Source organism: Sus scrofa, chromosome 5 (assembly GCF_054392235.1).
Source record: "Sus scrofa isolate SSC_HxYL_T2T_F1_AM1 chromosome 5, Sscrofa_HxYL_maternal_Yorkshire_Landrace_v2.0, whole genome shotgun sequence".
NCBI lineage: Eukaryota > Metazoa > Chordata > Mammalia > Artiodactyla > Suidae > Sus > Sus scrofa.
Window position 1 is genome coordinate 6,910,431 of NC_139387.1, and position 19,329 is coordinate 6,929,759.

The 19,329-nt window shown below is 46.1% G+C and overlaps 1 protein-coding gene and 1 long non-coding RNA gene across 3 annotated transcripts in view; both read left to right on the forward strand.

Moving 5' to 3' along the window:
* The first annotated feature begins 93 nt into the window (after window positions 1-93).
* DESI1 (desumoylating isopeptidase 1) overlaps window positions 94-19,329 on the forward strand; it is a 24,726-nt gene continuing 5,490 nt past the window's right edge. Inside the window, exons 1-4 of one of the 2 annotated variants that reach the window (XM_005652508.4) lie at window positions 94-409; window positions 13,883-13,904; window positions 15,909-15,978; window positions 18,441-18,550. In XM_005652508.4, coding sequence (XP_005652565.1) covers window positions 322-409; window positions 13,883-13,904; window positions 15,909-15,978; window positions 18,441-18,550 — 290 coding nt within the window. In that variant the 5' untranslated portion in view covers window positions 94-321. 2 annotated transcript variants of the gene reach the window in all.
* LOC146403099 (uncharacterized) lies at window positions 3,454-7,679 on the forward strand. Its single transcript, XR_014803026.1, has 2 exons — window positions 3,454-5,840; window positions 6,471-7,679. It is a non-coding gene; the product is annotated as an uncharacterized LOC146403099 (long non-coding RNA).

The following is a 19,329-nucleotide window of genomic DNA, read 5'->3' on the forward strand; positions in this document are numbered from 1 at the left end:
CGCAGAGCCCCGCCCTCCGTCGAAACCCCGCCCCCCGCCGGCCGTCAGGGCTGCGCGCACATGCGCGAGAATGCGTCCCCGCCCCCGCCCGGTCTTCCGCGAGGACCCTGCCCGTCCGCGCTCTGTCACCTCATAGTAGTCGTTGCCGGTGGCGGGTGCGGGGGCGCGAGCAGCGCTGGGCGGCCTCTCCCCCGCCCCTCAGGCCGGGCCCGGGCTCGGTCTCCCCCCTCCCTCCGCTCCCCGCCCCCGTCGGGTACGGGAAGGTCCTAGCCGCTGCCGGGTGCCTGAGGGACTTCGTGGCCCCAGCCGCCACGGGTCCCGATGGAGCCGCCGAATCTCTATCCGGTGAAGCTCTACGTGTACGACCTGTCCAAGGGCCTGGCCCGGCGGCTCAGCCCCATCATGCTGGGTGAGGGGAATGGGGCGGGCGGCAGGGGGGGCGGGAGCCGGGCGCGAGGGTGCCGGGACGGCGGGCCGAGGTGGGGAGGCCTGGGCCACGGCTGAGGGGGAGGCGCGGGGCCCACGGGATGGAGAACAGCCCGAGTGGAGAAGGAGTGAGTCTGAGGTTGGGCCCCTTCAGCCCCACTGGCCCATCTTCACGTTTGAATTCAGGGAGAAAGGATGGCGGAGTCACACCCTCCCGTAGCCCTTCAGAGCCCCTTCAGCCGGGAGGTGGGGGAAGCCGGCTCTGGGTCCCGGTGGGCGCCTTGACTCGTCGCCTGAGGAGCCGTCTACGCTCCTTCTTCCTCGGCGCTGTGTGGAGATGGTGCAGATGCCTGGCGCGCGGTTCCCCTCGCGGTGAAAGGGACACTGCGGAGGAGAGCCCTCCCTCCGTGCCAAAAGGGAACTCCTGCAGTCCCTGGGGTAGGTGGGAAGGGAGAGCTAGAGCTGCACAGGCGCCCAGCTAAGTCGGGTCGGCTGGAGCCCGAACTCAAGAAATCACCAAGTTCGGTCTGACCCTGACGTCTTCTCAGCAGTTTCTGAGTTCACCGTTTCTGCCCAGATGGTAAGAAAGCAATTCTGGGGGAGAATAGGATGCTGTTGTGCGCGTAAGGATTAGTAAGGGAAGGGTTTCCGTAGTGCTCCATTAAACTACTTACCCCCCAGGAGAGGAAGTCAGCCCTAGTTCAGTGTAGATCAAACCTCTCTATAACCCAAATACCAAAATGTCTTGTGTAATGCAGGAGTTGTCAGGTGTGTGATTTCAGATGGTACTAGGCAGGAAAGGATTCTGGGAATTGAAAACTGAACAGCTTTGGCAACATCCATTTGAATGGCTAGTTTTTCCTGGCTTCTGGGGAGACATTAGAGAATGTTTATGTTCCTGAGACAAGATGGCAGAGGTCAAGTAAGCCAGGCTACTTTGGAGTTTTAATGTCCTTGAGTTTCTAATGTGTCTCAGGGGGTTGACCCTGGGCCAGTGAATGAGTCCTGTATTCGGCTTCACATCAGAATCACCTAGGATGCTTGTTAAAAATATAGAAATATACGTTCATTTCCAACATACCCTGTTAAGTGGGAATAGGGAAAATGAAGTTGGAACAGTTCTTTAGATACGCAAGTATGTTTAAAGCAACAGTTATGGAGTTCCCGTCGTGGCGCAGTGGTTAACGAATCCGACTGGGAACCATGAGGTTGCGGGTTCGGTCCCTGCCCTTGCTCAGTGGGTTAAGGATCTGGCGTTGCCTTGAGCTGTGGTGTAGGTTGCAGACGCAGCTCGGATCCCGCGTTGCTGTGGCTCTGGCGTAGGCCGGTGGCTACAGCTCCGATTGGACCCCTAGCCTGGGAACCTCCATATGCTGCGGGAGCGGCCCAAAGAAATAGCAAAAAGACCAAAAAATTAAAAAAATAAAGCAACAGTTATGTACATGCTTTCTTAGGCAAATAATTATACATAAGAAAATTGCTAACAGTAGTAGCTTATGGAAAGAGGAACTTAACCCTGGGGGACAGAAGTGGAAGACCTTGCTGTAGACTTTTTTATATCTTTTGACTTGTGTCCTACATACATGTATTCTCTGTTCAAAGTAAGCAAAGTTTTAAATATATGGATTCTAGAGCCTTATTACACAAGTACTAAATAAGAACCATCTGAAGTTTTGATCCATAAATGTGTGTTTTTGATAAACTCCTCAGATAATTCTTATGTGATCCATTATTAGAAGTTTGGGCCTAGATTACCAGTTGTTAAAATGAGTAAGGCAAATTTGAAAGCAAAATTTACAAAGTCACTGTTTGAGGAAGATGCTAGTCACTAATAGATTACATCAGTCAATTTCGAACTCAGCTTCTTGGAACGGAGCCATTTTGTTAGTTTGGTCATGGTGAGGTGTTAGATATTTCCTAGAACCATACATAAAGCTTCTCCCTTTACACTGGATGTTTTTGGTTCTTTTATTGCATAGTTATTGATTTTAGCAGAAAAGGCCTCAGAGTCATTGGTTCATGATTCATGTAACAGATATTTATTGAGTGCCTACTATGTGCTAGTGCCAGTGTTAAGCTTAACTGATGATGTGATAAACAAAGATGTTCTATGTCAAGATGTTCTATGTTTAGTGGAGGGGACATTTAAAAAAATTATCAAATAAAATAATTACAAATTTTGATAAGTACGAGGCTGTATAGGAAGCCAGCTAGATGCTGAGACAGAAAACAAGAGAGGAGTTCCCTGGTGGCCTAGTGGTTAAGGACCTGGCATTGTCACTGCTGTGGCTCAGGTCACTGTTGTGACAGGTTCAATTCCTGGTCTCGGAACTTTCGCATGCTGTGAGTGTAGCCAAAAAAATAAAGAAAGAAAGAAAAGAAAAAATAACAAGAGAGACCTCCGATTGGACCCCTAGCCTGGGAACCTCCATATGCCACAGGAGCAGCCCTAGAAAAGGCAAAAAGACAAAAGAAAAAAGAAATCTATTTGTTTCCTGATTTTTGTGATGAATTTTAGAAGGATATTAATAGAATTTATTGAGAGCTTACTCCATGCTAGACCCCTTTTTTCTGAGTACTTTAGTGGGTTATATTCCTCACCACAATTTGGTAAGATAGGTCCTATTATTACCTCCATTTTTCAGTTGAGGAACCTGAGATATATAGCATTAAGAAATGTGACCCCGAGTCCCACAGCTGGTATGTAGCAGAGGTGGGTTATGAACACGGGCCGTCTAACTTCCAGGGTTCATGTTCTCAGTTATTTTGCCATACTACCTCTCCTGCATAATGCGTTCCCTTGTCATTGATGTAAAGTAGGCACTTAGTTCAAGTTTATAAATGCCCCTTTGGCCAAGTGTTTCAAATTTGGATGAGAAAAAAATCTGGCTTCAATGTGTATGTGCCTTTCATAATCATATATTGATTGATTGATTTTATTTTTGCTTTTTAGGCCACACCTGTGGCATATGGAAGTTCCCAGGCTAGGTTTCAAATCAGAGCTGCAGCTGGTGGCCTACGCCACAGCCACAGCAATACAGGATCTGAGCCATGTCTGACCTATGGCAATGACTGAGTGGGGCCAGGGATCCAACCACCATCCTCGTGGATACTAGTCAGTTTGGTAACCCGCTGAGCCACCACAGAAACTCCATATAATCACAGATTTATGATCATCCCTCCTAACCTTCATTGTCTCAGACTGATTAGTGTGACCTCATCAGCATTGCCCATTTAGTCTTTTTTTTTTTTTGAGGAGGAACTTCATGGTAGGATAGCCTGGGTTCTCTATCTAGTTGTAGTACCCTCTTATTATGACAGTTTCTCGTTATAGGGCCCCATCTAGTCTATTATAGTAATGATGGAACTAGATAAAGCCCAATGTAATTCCATTCTCCCCTCAAACAATGTAGACTCCACAGTTTTACCTTGTCCAGTTTTCAGTCTTCTGGAATTGCTTCCCATGAAGGTATTCCTGCTCCACAGTCCTTCACTCTTCATGAAAACAGTCCAAGAATTGTCCTTTTCATTCTAATCTAGCAGACAGCCTGATTGTACTTTTTTTTTCATAGTCTCTATTTGCCTAAGATAATTAGCTATTATAATAATCCTTCAGTTCCTCCTCTTAATAATTTTGGCTGCTGTTTAAATTTCTTGACCTCTTTCTGTGCTAAAGTACATAGAGATAAATGTAGAAGTTTGTTTATTTTTTAATTGTGGTAAGAGGTATTTTCTATTTGCTGATTGTTTTCTGATCTGAAGTTTTGTGTGCATGTACATATTCCAAGACCACATTTATTTTTCTTTACAAGCCTGTCTCAGATTTAAAGACTTAGGCATATACAGAGTTCCCTGGTGGCTCAGCAGGTTACAGATCCGGCATTGTCACTACAGCAACTCGAGTTGCTGATGTGGCACAGGTTGGATCTTTGGCCTAGGAACTTCCAAATGCCATGGATGCAGCCCAAAAAATAAATAAAAATCTGTGGTACAAATGGTGATGAAGTAACAGACATGAACTCTGTCCTCAAGGAGTTTATTTAGTTAAAAATATATAATGTTGTGCCTGGGCAACATTAAATAACAGCACAAAAGAGATTATGATTAGATGCCAAAAAATGAGTGAGTGGTGGAACAATTATTTTAGGCCTTGAAAGAAAGGACAGGCCATGGTGGGCTGGATGTGTCAGAAAGATTTCAGTAAGTTGAGCTCCTAGAGGACAGGGACTGTCTGCCCTGTGTCCCCAGTAGCCAGTCGGAGGTAATGGTCAATATATATTGATTACAGTAATGATTGAGATTTGTACTCAAGCTTAATGATTAAGTAAAATTTATTTGAGTCTGAAGGGATTTTTTTAATGTTTTAATGCCACCTATTGTGCTTTGTTTTATTCATTGTGTGTACTGTTGTATATCAGTCTAATGAATTAATTTAGTAATCATGCACTTTCTTTATGACAAAATGACAACTACTGTGGCTTTACCAGGCCCTCAATGATCCTTCTGCTTTTCTCTCCACTCTCACCTGTCTCCGCATGCTGAATGTACTCTACGTGAGCCTTTCTCAGCCCCGTTCCACAAGAGAATTAAGCCCTAGGGAAAATGATCTGAGTGACTCTTTTCTCATTTTCCCAATAGATACCTCAGGGCATTCAAATTAATTAGGGCATTCTCTTGCAGAACCCCAGTGGAGAAGGGCTGTTATACACCCTCTCAGGACCAAACCCTTTCAGTTCTTTTTTACCTCCAGGCCTTTTAAAGGCTGTGCCCTCTGCTAGGGATGCTTTCTCTCCTCATCTCTTAGCTTGGACCACTTCTGCTCACCCTTGAGGTCTAATCTTTCCTGGGAAACTTTCCCTGACCCCCACCCCGCAAATCTTGGTCATGTGTCTCTATCATATGCTGATAACACCCTACAAACTCTCTTTTTTTTGTAATCTCTTTTAATAACACTTATCGTTCTATTTTAGAATTGCATGTTTTCTCACCTAGGTCCATTTCCACAGCCCCAGCTGAAACTGGAAGCTCCACTGGGGCAAGAACTCTTGATTGTACCCCCTGAGTTTAGCATAGTTCTTGGCATTCGGTCAGTAGAAGCTGAGAAAGTGGAAGGATATTACAGACCTACCTCAAAGCATTGCTCTAAGGCCTGATTAATAACAGCAAGCAGTGATTAAGAGGGAATCCTCTCAGTACTGAGAAAAACAACTCACAAGTCACTTATTTTTATGCTGAGCAAGAATCTTGTACTGGGAGTTACCGCTATAGCACGGTGGGTTAAGGATCAGCATTGTCTCTGCCAGGACACAGGTTCAGTCCCTGGCCCAGCACAGTGGGTTAAGGATCCAGTGTTGCTGCAGCTGCAGTTGTTGCTCAGATTCTATCTCTGGCCCAGGAACTTCCATATGCCACAGGTGTGGCCAAAATTAAAAAAAAAAAAAAGAATCCTATACTGTCTCCAGGGAATCCTAATGCTAGAGTATTATGTAGTTTTAAACCTGCCCATTTTGAGAGTTAAATTACCCTCTTAGTTTTTATCAAAATGTATTGCATTTTGATTTTGTGATAACTTTGTCTACCTTAAAGGAAGGGCAGGCCCCCTTGCCAATAGGCTTTTTTTTTTTTTTTTTTTTTTTTTTTAGCAATATAGGCACGGAGGCCCACTTACATTATTCATATGTTTGCTTTTACCTTTTCCCACATAGATTCAGCATTTATCCAGTGGTTCCAGAGAAGAATAAGCTTATTTTTTGAGCTAACCTCTTCACATTGCTGATAGTCTGGCAAACCAGATTAAAACACTGCCAATTAAGAACACTTTGGGAGTTCCCATTGTAGCACAGCAGAAACGAATCCTACTAGTATCCCTGAGGATTCGGGTTTCAATCCCTGGCCTCATTCTGTGGGTTAAGAATCCAGAATTGCCGTGAGCTGTGGTGTAGGCCGGGATCCCGGCTTGGATCCCGGGTTGCTGTGGCTGCGGTACAGGCCTGCAGCTGTAGCTCTAATTTGATCCCTAGCCTGTGAACTTCCATATGCCACAGGTGTGGCCCTAGGGAAAAAAAAAAACACTGTCATTGTGGGAAGGAATCTAGGAGGTGACCTGGGGCTACTTTTGCTGAGCTAATGCTGTCTGCCCCTGCAGTTCCATCATCATCATCCACTTTATGCTTATTTTTTAATTTTTTTTCACTTTATGCTTATTAATAGACATTTATTTAGCACCAGTCATCTGCCTGCCAGTGCTGATCTTGAGCATGTTGTCTCAAGATTGTCTGTCCATAATCAGCTTGTTGACTCTATGCACACGTTCCATTATTGTAGTTGATGAGGAGGTAGATGGAATATTTTCTCCTTGGCTTTTATATTACTGACTTTACTCTTAAAATCAGTGGGAGGCTGACTAGTGTGGTCCTCACTCTACATTCTTTGTCATTTGAAATGAAAAACAGGGCTAATAACCATGACTTCCGTTGTTTTCATGTGCCTACCTCATAGGCTTCAAGATCAGTGTATCATATGTGCCAGCAAGCTAAGAGACCTTGAGTGCAGCCTTCTGACCCAGCTCCAACTTGCCGAGGACCTAGTGGGAAAACAGTCTGCTTCTACACTGTGCTAATAGCCACTGAGCCCAATTCACATGCCAAAATGGCCTTGTGCCCTAATTCAGTCTCAAGCCCCTGCCACCTACTCAACTACTGCTGCCTCAGTCTGACCAAAAAAAATTTTTTAAATCAGGCATTCTCTTATGGCACTACGGGTTAAGGATCTGGTGTTGTCACTGCAGCGGCTCAGGTCACTGCTGTGGTGCAGGTTCAATCCCTGGCCCAGGAACTCCACATGCAAGGGCCCAGCCAAAAAAAATTTTTTTTAATTAATTCAGTCCCACTTAACAATGCCTGTCACCCTGTGGAGGAGGCCATGGCCCTCGTGCTTATCTTCATGAGAGCAGGCCACTGAGCTCATGACATTTCTACCTGAGCTGCTCTAACGAGTACTTTGTCATACCCTATTTTTTCTTGTTTTTGCACTGGACAAACTGTGCATATGTTTATTTACCTGTTTATAAATGTTGCTAATATTTGCCCCAACTCTACTAAAGGATAACTATGAGGCACTTTCAATTTAAGGATTATAAATCAACTATAATAATTTTTTTTTAAATAAAGGATGTAAATCCACTCAGTCCATTTTAAGTGTTGTTGGCCCCAAGTGTTTGGCAGATGGATTAATAAATAAAAGAATGAATAAAAGGATCTTTTTTCTATAGTTTCTGTATCATTCTATGGATGGATGAGACCTTAAATGTGCCTTGATGTTGTTGAATAAGGAGGAAATATAATATCCAGCTTACAGACAAATTTAGTGATCAATACAGAGAATATCAAGGAGAATAAAGTAGGGTTTGTATCTCACAACTTTTTTTGTCTTTTTTGTCTTTAGAGCTGTACCCACAGCATGTGAAGGTTCCCAGGCTAGTAGTCTAATTGGAGCTACAGCTGCCAGCCATAGCCACAGCCACAGCCACAGCCATAGCCACTGCCACTGCCACTCCAGATCCGAGCCACATCTGTGACCTACACCACAGCTCACGGCATCGCCGGATCCTTAACCCCACTAAGCGAGGCCAGGAATGGTCTCTGAGGCCTCTCTCCAAAAATTCATTATTTTAGTAGGGCTGGGTTTGAACTGATGCATCTACACCTGGCAGCTGTCTCCTGAGTTATAAAACATGGGCATCAGAGAGGGCAGTAGCAGATTTAGAGTGCGGTGTGCCAGGGTGGCAAAGTCATTTGAATAAGAAGCCAGAGCAGCCAAGACTGGAGTTAAGAACATTGGTCTCATTAGCACTGTGTGTCAGCCAGCAGAGGTAATGAAACGGAATGTGCGTGTAGCATCTCTGTCCTCTGTTCCAGAATCTCTGCTTGGTGCTGGAATTACAAAGATGCATGAGAAACTACCTTTGTCTTTGTGACAATTGTAGTCTAGTAGGGGGAAGGACATGTAAATAGGTCGTTTCTATACGAAGGTACCATGAGAACAGCCATTAAACTTTCAAATTATAAAGCCTAAAAGAAATAAGAGTCTTTTGGGGGGTACTTATTATGTGCTAGGCGCTGTGCTGGGCTTGTTTCATATGTCATCTTTTTTAATCTTGGAAATGTTAAGAAGTAGACACTATTATTCTTTTTTTTTTCCCTAAGGAAGCTAAGGTTTAAATAGTGCCATCCCAGGGAGTTCCCGTCGTGGCGCAGTGGTTAACGAATCCAACTAGGAACCATGAGGTTGCAGGTTGGGTCCCTGGCCTTGCTCAGTGGGTTAAGGATCCGGCGTTGCCGTGAGCTGTGGTGTAGGTTGCAGACGCGGCTCCGATCCTGCGTTGCTGTGGCTCTGGCGTAGGCCAGTGGCTACAGCTCCAATTCGACCCCTAGCCTGGGAACCTCCATATGCCGCGGGAGCAGCCCAAGAAATGGCAAAAAAAACCAAAAAAATAAATAAATAAATAAATAGTGCCATCCCGTAGAACTTCCTGCAGTAATGGAAGTGCTGCAGATCTGCACTGTCCCATCCCTTACTACAGCCACATGTGACTGTTGGGTACTTGAAACACAGTCGTCAACTGAGGAACTGAACTTGTTCTTTTAATAGCCACATGTGGTCACTACCATACTGGACAGCTCAGGCCTAGGAAAGTTCTCAACTTCTATAAGCTGATCTCTGTGATCTGGTCCTCCGTTACATCTGCATATGTCCTACTTTTCTCATCATCATTTGCCTGCTCTAGCCACACTGGCCTCCTTCAGATCCCTTAGATACACCTGGCATGCCCTTCTTGGGATGGCTCCCTCCCTTGCCTCCTTTCAGGCCTTTGTTTACATGTTACCTTCTCAAAGAGACCTACCTGCCATCCCTGAAATGACCAATAACCCTTACCCTGCTCTTATTTTGTTAATTTACCACTCATTACTGCTAACCTACTATGATTTATTGTATTTATTATTATTATTATTTATTGATTGACATATCCCCCCACCCTTTAAGTACCATAAAGGAGATTGGGGGGGGGGGGGTCTCTGTTGTTTACCAATATATCCCTAGTGCCAAGAATAGCACCTGGGAGTTCCTGTTGCAGCTCAGCGGAAACAAACCCAACTAGTATCCATGAGGATGCAAGTTCCATCCCTGGCTTTGCACAATGGGCTAAAGATCTGGCATTGCCGCAAGCGTGGTGTAGATTGCAGGCATGGCTTGGGTCCTGCATTGCTATGGCTGTGGCGTAAGCCAGCAGCTGCAACTCTGATTTAACCCCTAGCCTGGGCACTTCCATATGCCTCAGTGGGGCCCCAAAAAGAAAATAACAACAACAACAACAACAAAAAATTAATTCACTGACTGAACTGATAGGATATGGATCTGGCCTGTCTACACCAGAACCTATATTCTTTTTTTTTTTTTGGTCTTTTCTAGGGCCACACCTGAGGCATATGGAGGTTCCCAGGCTAGGGGTCTAATCAGAGTTGTAGCCACCAGCCTACACCAGAGCCACAGCAACAGCAACGCGGGATCCGAGCCTGGACCTACACCACAGCTCACGGCAACGCCGGATCCTTAACCCACTGAGCGAGGCCAGGGATCCAACCCACAACCTCATGGTTCCTAGTCAGGTTTGTTAACCACTGCACCACGATGGGAACTCCGAGAACCTATATTCTTATTCACAATACTGTACTTCCTCTCTTTCGAATGTGATGTTCTTCCCAGAGTAAATGAGCAGGAGCAGGAACACACATGAGAGAGTAATACCCCTTACCTGTTCAGTTCCCTGCATCATTGCATATCTCCAAGGAAGTAACAAATCCCTGCCATTTATACAATGTGCTCTTTTAGAAGTGGCAGTCCAGAAGAGCATATCAGCTCTATTTAGAATGCAGTGTTAGTCTCCCCATCTTATACATAGTAAAAGGAGGGGTATGGCCTTTTAGAGTCTTCTGGAGTCAACTGGAAGGTGAGAATCCAACCCAGTTTATCTTTTTTTTGGCTGGGCCTATGGCCTGTGGAAGTTCCTGGGCCAGGGACTGAATCAGCACTGCAGTGACCCAAGCTGCCAGTGCCAGATCCTTAACCCGCTGCACCACAAGGGAACCCAAAACCCAGTTTATCTTAGAGCCCAGTGAACCCAACATTGCAAATGCTTGTCCTAAATGGGTTACCACTCCCCTTTGGTCCATTCTGTTTCTGATCCACCTGTGTGGAATTTCAGCTCAGTTTGGATAAAGGCAGAGCCTGCCACATAGTCTCTAGGACACTACTGCAGAAATCCCAGGCCAGAGTCCTCTGTGCACTTGTGATCTTGTAGGCCAGAGCAGCAGGTCTTGTAGTGAAAAACAGACTGGTCTCTGGAACTGGAAGAGAGGCAGAAGAACTGTGCTACATTTTATTTTCCTTTCTTATTTCATTTAGCTTTGCAGCACTAACAGCAAAGGATGAAATGTTTACAAGTAAAATAGATTCAGCATTTCATACCAATTTGCTGGATACTAAAATCTGTTCTTAGATCTTACCTATCGACTCTGAGGTGGAATTTCTTTGATCATTTTAAGGTCTTTACCCTTTTCCCCAAGGAGGCCATTATATGTAACATTACCACTTAACAAACTTCTGTGTACCACACACCATGTTGTTATTATATTATTACAGCTTACAACTTTGTATTGAAGAAACTGTGGCTCAGGTTGAGTAAACTTGCCCAAGATCCACTGCTAGCAAAGGGAAATGCTTGGATCTGAACCCATGCCATGTTCTTAACTGCCTCTGATGACACTATGCTGAGCCATCAATGAGTTGTCATGGAGGAGCCATGGTTACTTTTATCTCTTTGAAAAAAAGAAAATTAGGCTAATGTTATCTCATGTTAAAGAGGCAAAGTATTACCACTTTAAGAAATAGTGTAACAAAGGGAGAAGCAGGAGTTCCCGTCGTGGCGCAGTGGTTAACGAATCCGACTAGGAACCATGAGGTTGCGGGTTCACTCCCTGCCCTTGCTCAGTGGGTTAATGATCCGGCGTTGCCGTGAGCTGTGGTGTAGATTGCAGACGTGGCTCGGACCCTGCATTGCTGTGGCTCAGTGGGTTAAGGATCCGGCGTTGCCGTGAGCTGTGGTGTAGGTCACAGATGCGGCTCGGATCCCACGTTGCTGTGGCTCTGGTGTAGGCCGGTGGCTACAGCTCCGATTGGACCCCTAGCCTGGGAACCTCCATATGCCGCTGGAGCAGCCCAAGAAATAGCAAAAAGACAAAAAAAAAAAAAGAAAAGAAACAAAGGGAGAAGCATAAGCTTATCACCCTTAAGCTTAGTGCTTAGAGTTTTATCCTTTAGAAAGTCACAGGGCAAACACGGAAGCATGGAAAGTAATTTAGCAAATCAATAAATGGTTACCATGAAATCACAACCAAAGGTGAGTGAGTGATGTTTGATTATGTTCTGGTGTCTTTTGCTGCCCTTCCTCTTCAACCTGTTGTGTCTCCCATAGACCAAAGCCCTCACTCCCCTCTCTTCCCTCCAGTTTATCTTCTGTTCTTATGTTATCTTTTAGAACCATTTAAAAACATGGATCTGGAGTTCCCGTCGTGGTGCAGTGGTTAACGAATCTGACTAGAAACCATGAGGTTGCAGGTTGGATCCCTGGCCTTGCTCAGTGGGTTAAGGATTCGGCGTTGCCGTGAGCTGTGGTGTAGGTCACAGACTCGGCTCGGACCCTGCATTGCTGTGGCTCTGGCGTAGGCCAGTGGCTACAGCTCCTATTAGACCCCTAGCCTGGGAATCGCCATATGCCGCGGAAGCAGCCCTAGAAAAAGCAAAAAGACTAAATAAATAAATAAATAAAATAAAAACATGGATCTGATCAAGGCACTCTACTGCCTAACAACCTTCAACACCCCACATTACAGGACAGCCTCCAGTCCAGGTTTCCTTTGCTTTGCTCATACCCTGCCTGCCACTTGCCCTCTTATTGTTACTGCACCCTTTGCTTTACCCTGCAAGACCTTAGACTTTTTCACAACTGGGCTTTTGTACATACTATTCCCTCTGGCAGAAATGTCCATCCATGCTTCTGTTTTTTTGTTCACTGGTTGAATTACAGCTCCTGAAGATAGTTCTCTCCCTCCACCCCTGTGGAAGTTCCCAGGCCAGGGATCAAACCCATGCCACAGCAGTGACCTGGCCCACTGCAGTGACAACACCAGATCCCTATCGCTGAGCCACAAGAGAATTCCATGAAGGTAGTTCTGTATTATTTTTACCATTATTGTAGAGCCTATCAACATTGTGTTTTAGTTAGTTATGTGTGTGTGTTTCTTTTTCCACTTGACTTTGGATTCCTTAAAAGCAAGGCAGTAATCTGTTCGTATCTGCATTTCCATACCTCACGTCATTTCCAACATGTCGAGGTATAGTATACATATGCATTGACTATTCAGATGGATGGCTTTTGCAAAGTTTGCTCTCTTATTTTCTAAAGAATTTCATTTCACGTATGCTTAATGAAGAAGTGGATAATTGGAATTCCCGCTATGAGTCAACGGATTAAGAACCCAACTAGTATCCGTAAAGATTCGGGTTTATTCCCTGGCCCTGCTCAGTGGGCTAAGGATCTGGTGTTGCCATGAGCTGCCGCATAGGTTGCAGATGTGACTCGGATCTGGTGTTGCTGTGGAAGTGGCATAAGCCAGCAGCTGCAGCTCTGATTCAACCCCTAGCCCGGGAATGTCCATGTGCCTCAGGTGCAGCCCTAAAAACAAACAAAAAGAAGTGGATAATAGCTTTTCCGTAGTGTTGTTTTACTTGGTCTCTATAGATGAGACAAAGAAATTAAAAAGGCAAAGTTGAATTGACCCTAAAGGGGAAAGAAAAGCAGACATAAATTGGTTACATCTATATTAGTGTTTCCATCTTGCATTCTGCCTAAGGATTCTGATTTTTTTGTTTGTGTTGTTGTTTTTTTTTTTTTTTTTTGTCTTTTTGCTATTTCTTGTGCCGCTCCAGTGGCATATGGAGGTTCCCAGGCTAGGGGTCTAATCGGAGCTGCAGCCACCGGCCTACACCAGAGCCACAGCAACACGGGATCCGAGCCGCGTCTGCAACCTACACCACAGCTCTCGGCAACGCCGGATCGTTAACCCACTGAGCAAGGGCAGGGAGTGAACCCGCAACCTCATGGTTCCTAGTCGGATTCGTTAACCACTGCGCCATGACGGGAACTCCCAGGATTCTGATTATTTTTAAACTTACTTAATACAACACAACCTAAGGATCTTATTGGAGAATTGCATTCCTAGAAAGAACCCCAGGAGGTTTATAGTGTGTTACCATGAATTTGATTGGGGTTCTAAATTACTCTGGCTGGGAAGCCATTTAGTCTAGTCCCAAGTGACTAAATCTCTTTTTTTCTCCACAGGGAAACAACTGGAAGGCATCTGGTAAGTTGGGTGGGGCTCCCTACATTGACTGGTTTATAAAACCAAACAACATGCATTTCAGGTTCCAATCTGTGGCTTCCGGTTTGAAGCCACAAATCTTCAAGTTCTAAAGCAGTGGCTCTTAACCAGGAGTTATGAGTGTCTAGAGTCATTTGGGCTGGATGGGTGGAGGTCATGGATGCTGCTATAAACATCCTACAATAGACAGGACATCCCTTCACAACAAAGAGTTACCCAGCCAAAAATGTTAGTGGTGCTGAGGCTGAGAAACCCTGTCCTAAAGAAAAGCAGAATGGTGTCCTGCCCCCTCCTGATCAAGCTTTCTAACTGCAAGTCCTGAGGACCTCACCTGTGTCTCCAAACATGCCTGCTCTGGTCTCCAGACCCATCCCTGTCAAACACGTGACGGTGGCTGGGCTCTCAGCTCCATTTTGGAGGGAACTGTAGGTCAGTGTTCTGTCTGGACTCCCAGAGCCTGCGACGTTTTGGTTTACCAGAATGACCCTTTGCTTTGTTTGACTTGAAGCAAGAAGTACCATGAGCACCTTCACCTGAAATAGGTCCACACTTAACATCATCTGGTTCTTCTCTCAACATGGTCCAGGTTAACTGCTCCTGTTAGTTTAAAAAGCCTGCAAAAAAAAAAAAAAAAAAAATGGAGTTCCCGTCGTGGTGCAGTGGTTAACGAATCCAACTAGGAACCATGAGGTTGCGGGTTCGGGCCCTGCCCTTGCTCAGTGGGTTAACGATCCGGCGTTGCCGTGAGCTGTGGTGTAGATTGCAGACGCGGCTCGGATCCCGCGTTGCTGTGGCTCTGGCGTAGGCTGGTGGCTACAGCTCCGATTCAACCCCTGGCCTGGGAACCTCCATATGCCGCGGGAGCAGCCCAAGAAATAGCAACAACAACAACAAAAAAGACAAAAAGACAAAAAAAAAAAAAAAAAAAAAAGCCTGCAGAATTTTATTTCGGTAATTGATAATTAGTATTGGTGTGAATGTCTAAGGACTTCCTTCTGCTCACGTGATCTGCCCCAGTGGTTCTCCACAGGGGACAATTCTGCCCACAGAAGACCTTTGTCTAGCCACGTGTTTGGTTGTCACAGCTGGCAGGGAGGAAGGGGACGGGGATATGGTAGTGCCATCTAGTGGCTAAAGGCCACGTTGCTGCTGAACACCCTAGAAGGCACAGGACGGCCCCCACAACAAGGATTATCCAGCCCCAAATGTCAGTGGTGCCAAAGTTACTCTTAGGGTTTTTTTCCTTTTTACAGCTGTGCCTGGGGCTTATGGAGGTTCTGAGGTTGGGGGTAGAATTAGAGCTGTGGCTGAGGCCTACGGCACAGCAACAGCAACACTGGATCCAAGCCACGTTGCAGAAACACCAGATACTTAACCCACTGAGCAAGGCCAGGGACTGAACCTGCATCCTCATGGAGACTATGTTAGTCCCACTGAGCCACAATGGGAACTCCTACACTCAGTATTTCTTAATAACCTATAAGGGGAAAGAACCTGAAAAAGAATATGTAGATGGATAATGTAACTAACAAGTGCCAAAGTTGAGAAACCCCGATCTATGGTATTTATCTTACCTTTGTTTGGTTAGTTTTACTTTTTTTTTTTTTTTTTGTCTTTTTTTAGGGCTGCACCTGAGGCACATGGAGGTTCCCAAGGCTAGGGGTCAAATCAGAGCTGTATGTGCCAGCCTGCAGCACAGCCACAGCAGCATGGGGTCCGAGCCTCATCTGTGACCTACACCACAGCTCATGGCAACACTGGATCCTTAATCCACTGAGCAAGGCCAGGGATCGAACCCGTGTCCTCGTGGATACTAGTTGGGTTCGTTAATCACTGAGCCAGGATGGGAACTCCAGTTGGGTTAGTGTTACGAAGCTGTTGACTTTGTAAGTTGTATCCCTTAAGCAGAGATTACTCTCATTGCAGTGTCCTGTTTGCTGTCTCTCAGACCGGTTTTCATCTCTCCGCCTCTTCTCTGCGTTTTAGGCACACCTCCATAGTTGTACACAAGGATGAGTTCTTCTTCGGCAGTGGTGGTATCTCCAGCTGTCCACCGGTGAGTGCCTTCCCCACCCTGTCCCGCAGTCTCTGGGTCCCGGGGGTTCCCACAGACCAGGAACTTTGCTGCTGCTCTGTAGCTCTGGCTTCTAGCACAGTGTATATAGTTCCTCATGATGACCATAAGCTCAGTAGCCTTCCCAGATCTCCTAGCCAGTTGCCCTCCTCTCTGCTTCCACAGCACTGTGGTCCCTCTGTGTCACACTGACCATGTTACTGGTGAAATGAGCTGTCACTGAGTCCCCACAGGGAGCCATGTATAAGCTCCTTCTAAGCTGAGACTGTCCCACTCCCCTCCACCGTCATCAGCTCAGTGCCCCATTCGTAGTACAAACTCAGTGTGAAGCTGAACGATGAGGGCTGAGAGGTAAAGTGAGTTGCCCAGGGCTGTGCAGCCAGTTACAGCACCAGTTCTAAACCCAGGTCTCCCTGACTCTAAAGCCCGTGCCCTTTTCCGGAAAATTTCTGTCCGAGCTGTCTAAGGGGTGTCACAGGAGGTACTCAAGCAAAAGCGAGGCAGCCATTCACTCTTACACTCATAAATGGGAAGCCACTTTGTATGTCTTCCTCCCACTGGCACCCACCTCTTACGAGAAGGCCTTCAGTACACCCAGTCGGTTCTTCCTTGTAAGTGTATCTTAAACCAGTCTGTCTCTCTTCATCTCTTCCCATTTCTCCAGAGCTTTCACCTTAATCCAGGCCACCCTCATTTCTAGCCTGGACTACAGCAGTGCAGCCTTTCTTCTTCCTTCTTAGCCCGTTCTCCATACGGAAGGCAAAATGACCTTTTCAAGATAAACATCTGATCATGGTATTCCCCTGCCTAAGTCGCAACTCTCCCCATTGCTCTTGGAGTAAAACCCAGAAAGCTCAGCATAGCCGTCAAGGCCCCATCTGATCAGGGCTCAGTCTCTGGATGGCCTCTGTGCAGGTTGCACCTTTCCCCACCCCCTCTCTTCTCTTTCCTTGAACACACTTTGGACATTTAAACCTGTCCTCTGACTTCAGCCTCCCTGATCCTTCACCTGGTTATGCCACTCCATCCTTCAGATGAGCTCACTGTCCCTTTCTCAGGCAAGTCTTCTCTGACCTTCGCACTGGGAAGGTCCCCTGACTTATGTACTCTTCTTTTTCCAGCAAGACTCTTATTGCAGGTCATGGTTGTACATTGGTTGATGGGATTGTTTGTTTGTTTGTTTGCCTTCCCTGCTAGACTATAAGCTCTATGAGGGCAAGAATCTTGTCTTTTTGTCCACATCAAACCCCCAGTGCCTAGCATAAGGCCTGGCACAAAGCAAGTTATCAATACGTGTTTGCTATATGAGTGAATAATAGAGTGTCAGATTGTAACCCTTTAGTCGCTTTTAGCCCTGAGATTATTGTTCTCTGACTACAATCGTCATCCTGCTCACCATGCCTCTCCCAGTGCCTAGAACAATGGCAGGCACTGGGCAGGTGCTCAGTAGCTATTGGTGAATGTATGATCTTTTGGGGGAGCTCTGTTCTGCAGTGCTGTCCTTTACTCCCCAGCCCATCCCAGCTCTCCTCCCCAGTGATCCTGTTGCTTTCCCCTTGGCCAGTTTCCCCCACGGCCTGTCTCTCCTCTAGTCTGCTGTGGCAGCTGTTAACCCATGGCTGAGGGTATTCTGTATTGAGGGGCCATTAACTCCCTATCACCACATTAGATTAGCCTCACAGATCCAAAGGGAACTGAACGGTGGAAATATTTGCCGATCTGCCAGCTTTCTCACAGTTCTTCACATTTTCCCAGTGTTACAGGGATGTCAGGTGTGCCACAAGAAAAATTGGCTGCATATACTGTGACCATAGGCATGGAAAGACAGCCTGTCAGATGTGAGCCACTTTTGGTTGTCCTATTCTGAGCAGGCATGCTGGGGACAAAGGGAGACTTCAGATTCTAGGTTTCATTCTTTTTATCAACTGAATGAGTCCCTGACAACAATAGTGTCAGGGGTCTTACCTGCAAGAGACTCAGGACCCACCTGAAACAAGAAGCCTGATTTCTTAGCACGTCGCCAACACATAGCAGTGGAGAATTGTCAGGAAGCTCTAAGCCAGTGTAGCCTTGACACAAATGGGAAATAACTCTTCATCTGCCCTGGATGTTCTGAGTGTTGAAAGTCGTTGAAATAGAACATTTGTGGTCTTCCATGGGAAGCCACATTAAAAATTCAGTGGAGGGAGTTGCCATTATGGTTCAGCAGTAACAAACCCAACTAGTATCCATGAGGACACGGGTTTGATCCCTGACCTCGCTCAGTAGGTTAAGGATCAGGAGTTTGCTGTGAGCTGTGGCGTAGGCCAGTGGCTACAGCTCCGACTCGACCCCTAGCCTGGGAGCTTCCATATGCCACAGGTGCAGCCCTAAAAAGACAAAAAATAAATAAAAATTCAGTGGAGTGAGTGATTTAATGACTTTCTTTGGGTTGGCTTTTTTAGGGAGGGACATTGCTTGGGCCCCCAGACTCTGTGGTTGATGTGGGGAGCACAGAAGTCACAGAAGAAATCTTTCTGGAGTACCTATCCTCCCTGGGGGAGTCTCTGTTCCGGTGAGTGGAGACGGGTGGTGGTCAGCTGGGTCCCCCACGAGATAATCAGCCCCTGAGGGCAGCCACCAGGTCCTTTCCCCCAGAGCATGCAGCACAAGGAATAGCCCAGTATTTGCTGAATACAGATGAAGGGAGAGCACTTACCATGCCACAAAAAAAAGCTCAGCATTGTCCAAGGCTGCCGTTCCATCCCAGTGTACCTACCGCTGAAACTTTGAGGACAGGAAGAGCTCTTTATTCCTTCCAATTAAAATCCAGCTGCTGCTGGAGTTCCCGTCGTGGCTCAGTGGTTAGCGAATCCAACTAGGAACCATGAGGTTGCGGGTTCACTCCCTGCCCTTGCTCACTGGGTTAAGGATCCAGCGTTGCCGTGAGCTGTGGTGTAGTTTGCAGACGAGGCTTGGATCCTGCGTTGCTGTGGTTCTGTTGTAGACTGGCAGCTACAGCTCTGATTCGACCCCTAGCCTGGAAACCTCCATATGCCACGGGAGCAACCCTAGAAATGGCAAAAAGACAAAAAATAATAATAATGATAAAATAAAAATTAAAAAAATAAAATCACCTGCTGCTGTTTCAGGGCAGGCTGCTCTCAACCAGGTATTTTGTCCTGAAAATCAAAAACAGGGTTTGTAGAGAGGTTGGGATGAAATATACACTTGAGCAGGTTTTCTCTTAAATGACGAAACTTTATCCTGCAGTATAGCACTGGGAACTACATCTAGTCACTTACAGTGGAGCGTGATAATTGAGAAAAAGAATGTGTATATGTATGTGTGACT